At 39.8% G+C, this 10,000-nt stretch overlaps 1 protein-coding gene across 1 annotated transcript in view; it reads right to left on the bottom strand.

The window, feature by feature from the left end:
• Positions 1-1,233: 1,233 nt before the first annotated feature.
• Positions 1,234-10,000, bottom strand: part of LOC140950332 (uncharacterized) — a 9,779-nt gene continuing 1,012 nt past the window's right edge. The window contains exons 2-3 of the mRNA XM_073399552.1: positions 2,496-2,891; positions 1,234-1,789 (exon numbers count right to left, since the gene is read on the bottom strand). Coding sequence (XP_073255653.1) covers positions 1,782-1,789; positions 2,496-2,891 — 404 coding nt within the window. The 3' untranslated portion in view covers positions 1,234-1,781. The remainder of the gene's footprint in view (positions 1,790-2,495; positions 2,892-10,000) is intronic.

Raw genomic sequence — 10,000 nt, 5'->3', positions numbered from 1 at the left:
CGCAGGGGTTTATTGACCGCCAACGCAAGACTCCGCGCTCGTTCTCGCGCGCTCTCTTCGCTCGCCGATGTTTTTGAAAAGAACGAAAAGAATTATAAAACAACGTCTGTGTACAGGCTAGAGCAAGGGAAGTACCTTCATTTTTCAGATATTTCATGTCGCTGAGTATTGGTACGGCCCAGGGAATTGAACCCACGACCTCCCGCTCTGCGCTCTATAAACGGAGCTAATGCTGCGACGGTTATAAACACACAACACCTTTTGGGCTTATCTGGGTTAATAATTTTAAACAGTGATTTTGACGGAGACGACCGGCTGAGCCGAATTTATGACTGGTCTTGCCATAGAGAATTAAGTAATTTTATGTTGTTTTCAGTGTAGAGGCAAGAGGGTCGTAAGGGGTTGCGATTCTCATTCGCACTTTCCATGGTCTCCGCAAGGAGCGCTTGGAACAATGACACCCCATTTGGCAAACGAATACGGAAAGGAAAAAATGGCTTGCATTTTTAGAACATCTCGTTTCCTAGGAAAGTTCGAATAAAGGCCAGAAAGATAATGTTGTAATGATAAACCGTGCCCGTTGCAGGCCAGTAGCCAGGTTTTTTTACGGAATTACGGGGAGATGCAATCCAAGGAGGAGGCGGACGTCGACCGAACGAGACCGGAGGAGCAAATTTCTAGGCGGGGAGGGGGAAACTAGGTTGTCTGATACTGTGTTACTAACGTTTTGAAAAACATGAATATTTCTCAAATTTTCGCGCTTCAAAATTGAATTTCTTTGGTAGAGACAACTTTGTCATTATGTTAGACGGTGTATGTGCATAAGAGCCATGTAAAGAGAGCTTTTCTTGTGTCGCTAGTATTACTTTTTTGCCACAGAAAACAGCAGATATTTTAAACCATGCTGAAAGACAAAGAGCTAACTCAAAAAAGGAACAATGCATACCTTCATCGCCTTTAAGCACAAGTGGATCCGAGATCCACCCTTTGTAATTGGCTGTTTAACAGGCAATTCGAAAACGAGAATTCCAAATCCCTGAAACGGCCCGATAAATGAGTCCAGTCAAAAACGGCTGTACCGCTCTCGCCAAAAAACGAAAACAAAGTTAAAGGTAATGTTTCTCCCTGGCTAGCAACTGTCACGGCCGAATAACTCAGGGGTACCTAACGACTGTTTTCTGTAAAATATCTGTTCGGAGAAGAAAATATTGCCTGGAATTTCCTATTGCTTGAGGCACGGATATAAATTTCTAGTTGACGTTCCATACATGTACAATTTTTGAAACTTATCTATTAAATTCCCTACAATTTTCTGAAGCTTAATTTTTCACATTTCACTCTCCGAGTAATGCTGTTTTTCGTAGAAAAAGAAAACCTAAAATTTTCGGATTCAATAATGTGATTGAAATAGGAATCAGAAAAATTCTCACCTTCATAAAGCGATAAATTGCATCTAAAATTTTCGGGAATATTATACTGAAGCCCTTGAAATTTCGAAAAGATTCAAAGTCCCCTAAGATGACCGAACAGTTACAAGTTTTATAGCACCGCTTAGAATGTATTTCTAGAGATCTAAAACTACTCTGGAAAGCCTAAAAAGTGTTTTCAACGTATTTAGGAGGAAATCGTCGTTGGGTGCCCGATAACTGCCAAGTGGAGGAATAATAACATCATCGGCTCCAGTCTTAAGATTCGCATTATAGTAATTTACATGAAAGTCCTTGGAGTTGACTGATCGGCATGCAACACTACCAGAGTAGGGTTAAGCTTTAATAGGAACTTCAATATCCTGCAAGTAAGCGAAAGTAATAGCTGCGTCCAGCATGTCAAAACTATAGCAGGGAATCTCATACCATGTAAAACGGTTCAAATAACAATTCAGATCCAACACTTTGCAGAAAATTATGGAACCAAACCCTAAAGGTTGTTGGGACGCTTTTAAAAATAAGAAAGGAAAATCCTAAAACCTACAGCTAGCGATCAGAGGTCAATTTCTGATAGAGCAAAGATAATAATCTACAGGAAATCACTGTACAGCACCAGACCGCATGACCTCTCAGTAAGCTTCAGTAGCTTCTCAGTGAAAGAAACATTTGCTAAATGCACACTACGAACCCTCCAAAACAGACTTTACCAGTTAAGGACAAAATATATAGTTTACGAAGGCTAAAACACGTTTTGTTGAAAGGGTGCCGTCAGGCTTATGAGCTCTTTCACACTATTTTCAATTTTACTACAGTACACAATCAGTGAATTAGAATAGAAGAATAGTCGAAATTCACTTTGTTTTAATCTTTGATCAACAAAAAAGGGACCTCTGGAACCTGTAGGGGGGGGGGTGCGTGCGCACTCGTCGCACCCCCTCCCTACGGGCCTGTGTTGATACGTCTTGAACGAGCATGAAGAAAGTATCGGCAATTTTGGAGTCAATTTGTGGAGACAAAAATCTGGTCTCAGAGAGTTTATTGTTTACATATGCTAGCAGTATAACCCACCTGCAACATTTAAGTATACAGAGTCAAAAACCTCTGCGTCGAAAGAGTATTGTGGGGAAACACGACAGCCGAAAAATCTCTCATCATCTTTTTCTATGGAACTGAGTGTGAAGATGGCGTGACCGGTTGACGTGTTGCCGTCATAGCTTCCGCTTACTCGCCCATTATATTGTACGGGAACTGGAACAGACGCTGGGCTTCCTGATTCACCAAAAGCTACTAGTATTCCATCGGGAATAAAATCGCGTGCTCGGTGATCTTTGATAAGCCCAAACAGAACTCCCCGAACACCTTTTGTACCATTGGAGAAGCTCCAGGAGAAATTTACAGAAGATCCAATTAATCCTGTAACAGAATTTCCTTTATAACCTGATATCAGATGTATATCACTCATCACTGCAAGAATGAATATAAATCATGGATTATAAAAAGAAGTTGCATATCAGTAAACTTCGGAGAAAGGTGCAGGTATTGACTCCAGCAGACAGAACATATCTATAGCTATTTTCCATTCTGCTTTCTATTCTAGCAGGTTTTTTATCCGTATTGAAGAGGATTCTCTATAGATCAGAGTTCAGTGTGTCTAAAATTAATACTGGATGAAGAGAATTTGAGTAAAAGTTTCAACGTTTCTCAAGAGTTTTAGAATAGCACTTGGTATATAAAAGTTCCACATATGGGTTTGGTTTAAAGGGCCGCGTTTTTCATTACGTATTCTAGTGCTTTAGAAACCCTAGCGATTAAAGAACGCATATGGATCAATCTGGCTGAACACAGTGTGATAGGTTGTACAATGAGGGACAAAAGTGTTGACACACTTCCGTAAAATGGCCCCTTTTTGTATAGTGGATATACCTATCCCCTTCCCCTGTCTACCCCAACCCCTTCCCCCCCAAAATCAATGTTGAATTTTGGACCCTCAAGTCTTTTTTTTACTTCAGACAACATTGATTCGGGGGCTGAGGGGATTTACGGCGTTTAAAAAGAATGAAATAATAGATGAATTAAATATTTGCTAAAAGCACCCGTTTTAAACAAGTGTGTCAACTACTTTTGTCCCTGATTGTCTGAAATATGTATCTGTGTTTTGCGGCTAGATTTTTGACGCTGCTGAATTTTTGTGCGATGATGTTACTCTATGAGCCAAATTGTTTTTTTAGAAACAACAATTTGTAAAGTTTCGTCCTGATTTGTAGTATACGTAGAGTAAAATGTACGAAGCGTATGTCATCACTTAATCTTGTACTTCCGCGCGCGTTCCTGATACCCTGTGGGATCGAGAGGAAATCATTTGTATTGTGATCAATGCCGTTGCAGCGGATGTAATGTTTTCACAAGTATTATCAATAGTGGAAAAAGGATGGAAACACTAAGGTACAATGAAAATTGTTCTTGTAAATGGTTAACTTAAGCGAATGAAGTACTGCGGAGTAACAGAGGGGACATGCAATATTTTTGACATTGACTTGTGCCATTAGTGAAAGGACGTGAACAATCATGTATACAGGTTATGAACCTCGTAAATGATGGGCCAGCCGTTTGTGCTATCCCTATATATAGATGTGTGTTTTTTTTGGAGACCTTTTCAAACCTAAGTGATCCAAACCTTTAGCGTAGGTAGGCGTCGAACAGGTTAGACCAGGTTTTGGAATGTACTTTTGTAATGATTTTAGCTGTGTATTTGGACTGTATTTTTCAAGCGAAACCCTGTGTTTTTGTCTATTGTCGGCAGAGAAAATGAAAAGAGAGCTTTGAAACGTGAACTGGTATTTGACTCTCAAAGAAAACGACAGCTTAAACTGAGGAAAACACTGCTTCCTTCGTGTTACAACGGTTAACCACGTTTTGGCAAACGAAAAGTAACATTAGTCTGTTATGACCTCTAATGTCGATATGTATTCTCGTGGTTAACCGTTGAAACTCCTTATTTGCACCACATCGCTGGAATTTTTCTCGCCAAGAATACGTATTGCGAAGTACTTTCTACATAGCGGAATCTTCTTTTGCCTTTCGTGAGGAATTAGCGCATAAAAAAGGAAAATTTTCCAGCGCACGGCCGTGATTGATCACATGTTATCCCGCTTTCCTTGTCATCAAGTGAACTTCTGGGCAAAAGTAATTGCTGTTTTGGCGATGATGCAAACTGGTGTGTCTATCTTGAAAACAATTTCTTTGTTATTCTGTGATTTACGAGTTGGGAAATGAAGTAGTTGTCCATCCAACATCAATAAAAAAATTATGCCACTGAATAAATGGCAGGCGGTCATCTAAAATCATTACAAAAGTACATTCCAAAACCTGGTCTAACCTGTTCGACGCCTACCTACGCTAAAGGTTTGGATCACTTAGGTTTGAAAAGGTCTCCAAAAAAAACACACATCTATATATAGGGATAGCACAAACGGCTGGCCCATCATTTACGAGGTTCATAACCTGTATATATGATTGTTCACGTCCTTTCACTAATGGCACAAGTCAATGTCAAAAATATTGCATGTCCCCTCTGTTACTCCGCAGTACTTCATTCGCTTAAGTTAACCATTTACAAGAACAATTTTCATTGTACCTTAGTGTTTCCATCCTTTTTCCACTATTGATAATACTTGTGAAAACATTACATCCGCTGCAACGGCATTGATCACAATACAAATGATTTCCTCTCGACCCCACAGGGTATCAGGAACGCGCGCGGAAGTACAAGATTAAGTGATGACATACGCTTCGTACATTTTACTCTACGTATACTACAAATCAGGACGAAACTTTACAAATTGTTGTTTCTAAAAAAACAATTTGGCTCATAGAGTAACATCATCGCACAAAAATTCAGCAGCGTCAAAAATCTAGCCGCAAAACACAGATACATATTTGAGACAGTCTGAATGCAAAATTGTGCTACTGCACACAAGTTGAGCCGTGCATGACACTGATTTTAACTGTAATTAAAGAAATCAAAGACATAATTATGTTATTGGTGGTGGGGGTGACATTGACTTATTCACGACCGAATTATAGGGCCAATTGGAATTACGTGATGACGTAATAAAAGGGCTGCGATATCCATAATTAACGTCGATATGGTTTACAAGCTAAAAACTGACGCTGAAACTCGCGCACATGTACAACTTTTGATGAATTTCAAGGGTATGCGTACTGAAAATGTTTTTAATAAAGTGAATATTTCTCGTTCTTCACTTTATCCGATGGTTAAGACGCAAAAAATCACGGGTAGGGTAAGGATTGACGCGTAGTGGGGATAGTCACTGGCCGGCCACGGAAATATGGAGCGTTAGTGCGGAGCGGCTGTCACTGCGTGCAATATCGAAACTACGGAAAAGTGAAGGTAAATTCATGGCCAATTCAATAAAAAACTAAGGACAACGTAGCAAACATTGCAAGTGTCCACGAAAACAATTAGTTTCAATCCCACCTCGTGACACCATGAGTGACATGATAACGCAACGCAAATAGCGTGACATGAGCGCATATGTCTGTGTATTTGGACTGTATTTCTCAAGCGAAACCCTGTGTTTTTGTCTATTGTCGGCAGAGAAAATGAAAAGACAGCTTTGAAACGTGAACTGGTATTTGACTCTCAAAGAAAACGACAGCTTAAACTGAGGAAAACACTGCTTCCTTCGTGTTACAACGGTTAACCACGTTTTGGCAAACGAAAAGTAACATTAGTCTGTTATGACCTCTTAATGTCGATATGTATTCTCGTGGTTAACCGTTGAAACTCCTTATTTGCACCACATCGCTGGAATTTTTCTCGCCAAGAATACGTATTGCGAAGTACTTTCTACATAGCGGAATCTTCTTTTGCCTTTCGTGAGGAATTAGCGCATAAAAAAGGAAAATTTTCCAGCGCACGGCCGTGATTGATCACACGTTATCCCGCTTTCCTTGTCATCAAGTGAACTTCTGGGCAAAAGTAATTGCTGTTTTGGCGATGATGCAAACTGGTGTGTCTATCTTGAAAACAATTTCTTTGTTATTCTGTGATTTACGAGTTGGGAAATGAAATAGTTGTCCATCCAACATCAATAAAAAAATTATGCCACTGAATAAATGGCAGGCGGTCATCTAAAATCATTACAAAAGTACATTCCAAAACCTGGTCTAACCTGTTCGACGCCTACCTACGCTAAAGGTTTGGATCACTTAGGTTTGAAAAGGTCTCCAAAAAAAACACACATCTATATATAGGGATAGCACAAACGGCTGGCCCATCATTTACGAGGTTCATAACCTGTATACATGATTGTTCACGTCCTTTCACTAATGGCACAAGTCAATGTCAAAAATATTGCATGTCCCCTCTGTTACTCCGCAGTACTTCATTCGCTTAAGTTAACCATTTACAAGAACAATTTTCATTGTACCTTAGTGTTTCCATCCTTTTTCCACTATTGATAATACTTGTGAAAACATTACATCCGCTGCAACGGCATTGATCACAATACAAATGATTTCCTCTCGATCCCACAGGGTATCAGGAACGCGCGCGGAAGTACAAGATTAAGTGATGACATACGCTTCGTACATTTTACTCTACGTATACTACAAATCAGGACGAAACTTTACAAATTGTTGTTTCTAAAAAAACAATTTGGCTCATAGAGTAACATCATCGCACAAAAATTCAGCAGCGTCAAAAATCTAGCCGCAAAACACAGATACATATTTGAGACATTGTCTGAATGCAAAATTGTGCTACTGCACACAAGTTGAGCCGTGCATGACACTGATTTTAACTGTAATTAAAGAAATCAAAGACATAATTATGTTATTGGTGGTGGGGGTGACATTGACTTATTCACGACCGAATTATAGGGCCAATTGGAATTACGTGATGACGTAATAAAAGGGCTGCGATATCCAGAATTAACGTCGATGTGGTTTACAAGCTAAAAACTGACGCTGAAACTCGCGCACATGTACAACTTTTGATGAATTTCAAGGGTATGCGTACTGAAAATGTTTTTAATAAAGTGAATATTTCTCGTTCTTCACTTTATCCGATGGTTAAGACGCAAAAAATCACGGGTAGGGTAAGGATTGACGCGTAGTGGGGATAGTCACTGGCCGGCCACGGAAATATGGAGCGTTAGTGCGGAGCGGCTGTCACTGCGTGCAATATCGAAACTACGGAAAAGTGAAGGTAAATTCATGGCCAATTCAATAAAAAACTAAGGACAACGTAGCAAATATTGCAAGTGTCCACGAAAACAATTAGTTTCAATCCCACCTCGTGACACCATGAGTGACATGATAACGCAACGCAAATAGCGTGACATGAGCGCATATGTCTGTGTATTTGGACTGTATTTCTCAAGCGAAACCCTGTGTTTTTGTCTATTGTCGGCAGAGAAAATGAAAAGACAGCTTTGAAACGTGAACTGGTATTTGACTCTCAAAGAAAACGACAGCTTAAACTGAGGAAAACACTGCTTCCTTCGTGTTACAACGGTTAACCACGTTTTGGCAAACGAAAAGTAACATTAGTCTGTTATGACCTCTAATGTCGATATGTATTCTCGTGGTTAACCGTTGAAACTCCTTATTTGCACCACATCGCTGGAATTTTTCTCGCCAAGAATACGTGTTGCGAAGTACTTTCTACATAGCGGAATCTTCTTTTGCCTTTCGTGAGGAATTAGCGCATAAAAAAGGAAAATTTTCCAGCGCACGGCCGTGATTGATCACATGTTATCCCGCTTTCCTTGTCATCAAGTGAACTTCTGGGCAAAAGTAATTGCTGTTTTGGCGATGATGCAAACTGGTGTGTCTATCTTGAAAACAATTTCTTTGTTATTCTGTGATTTACGAGTTGGGAAATGAAGTAGTTGTCCATCCAACATCAATAAAAAAATTATGCCACTGAATAAATGGCAGGCGGTCATCTAACTATCCCCACTACGTGTCAATCCTTACCCTACCCGTGATTTTTTGCGTCTTAACCATCGGATAAAGTGAAGAACGAGAAATATTCACTTTATTAAAAACATTTTCAGTACGCATACCCTTGAAATTCATCAAAAGTTGTACATGTGCGCGAGTTTCAGCGTCAGTTTTTAGCTTGTAAACCACATCGACGTTAATTCTGGATATCGCAGCCCTTTTATTACGTCATCACGTAGTTCCAATTGGCCCTATAATTCGGTCGTGAATAAGTCAATGTCACCCCCACCACCAATAACATAATTATGTCTTTGATTTCTTTAATTACAGTTAAAATCAGTGTCATGCACGGCTCAACTTGTGTGCAGTAGCACAATTTTGCATTCAGACAATGAGGGACAAAAGTGTTGACACACTTCCGTAAAATGGCCCCTTTTTGTATAGTGGATATACCTATCCCCTTCCCCTGTCTACCCCAACCCCTTCCCCCCCAAAATCAATGTTGAATTTTGGACCCTCAAGTCTTTTTTTTACTTCAGACAACATTGATTCGGGGGGTAAGGGGATTTACGGCGTTTAAAAAGAATGAAATAATAGATGAATTAAATATTTGCTAAAAGCACCCGTTTTAAACAAGTGTGTCAACTACTTTTGTCCCTGATTGTAGATGATTACCATTCACTGGGGTGTTATTTAAGACTAATGGCAGGTATAAAAGCTCAAATTTGATTCTAAGATATTTTCGCTTGTTTCCATTGCTTACGTAAGTCAGCAAAACAAGCGCTCTCAAGTTGCTCCCTAGGTACGCATGCTCAACTCTTGCGCGCGCACTGAAATCACATATGTCAAAGAGGAAGAAAACAAGATAAAAATCTTCTGACAACCAATCAATGTATAATTTGTATAATTTGTGATACTGACAAATCCACTTTTTAAATAGAAAAAAGAGACATCTGTTCACTCTCTTGCATTATTTCCAAGCATTTTCTGTTATTTTCTTTGGAGCGTTTTTAATTATGGTGTCGATCAAGAACTGTCCCAATAGCGAGAAAGGTTTATAACAATTTATTCTTTCCAAGGCCCTATACCTGCCGTACATTCCAAATTGAGCAACGTGCTCGTTCTAAGTACAATGCCACAGCGACATTTTTTCGTAACCTACGAGGCGACAGGCAGTCTCAGAAATGACCCACAAAGCGACAGCATACCCCAACCCCACCCCCCTTTGCAAAGGCCTCTTCATTTTGCCCTTAGTATCCTCTGTGGCACCCTGGAGTGGGAGATGTCAAGCCGAAAGCGATTTCGATGTAAGTATACACTAACCTTCCAGCAAGCCGCCGGGAGAACATTTTTGTAAGCAAACGAAGCATTGTCGCAAATGTCCGCCATTTTTTTTTCTCAATAAGCATGCCTTCCAAAAAAGGTCTTTTAAAAATGATGAAAAAATCCGTACACAAATATTCGATTGTTTTTCAGAATATAAACGGACTGAATTTATAGGATAACCCGTTAATTCCCCGCCCACTTTTTATCAGTTTTGCAATCCACATACAAAAACACCATGGGTTGGATTCATTTGCTGCATACTACGCGTATGCTCT

Source organism: Porites lutea, chromosome 10 (genome assembly GCF_958299795.1).
Source record: "Porites lutea chromosome 10, jaPorLute2.1, whole genome shotgun sequence".
Taxonomy (NCBI): Eukaryota; Metazoa; Cnidaria; class Anthozoa; order Scleractinia; family Poritidae; genus Porites; species Porites lutea.
Note: the sequence above shows the minus strand (reverse complement) of the source record. Positions and strands in the feature narration are given on the sequence as shown.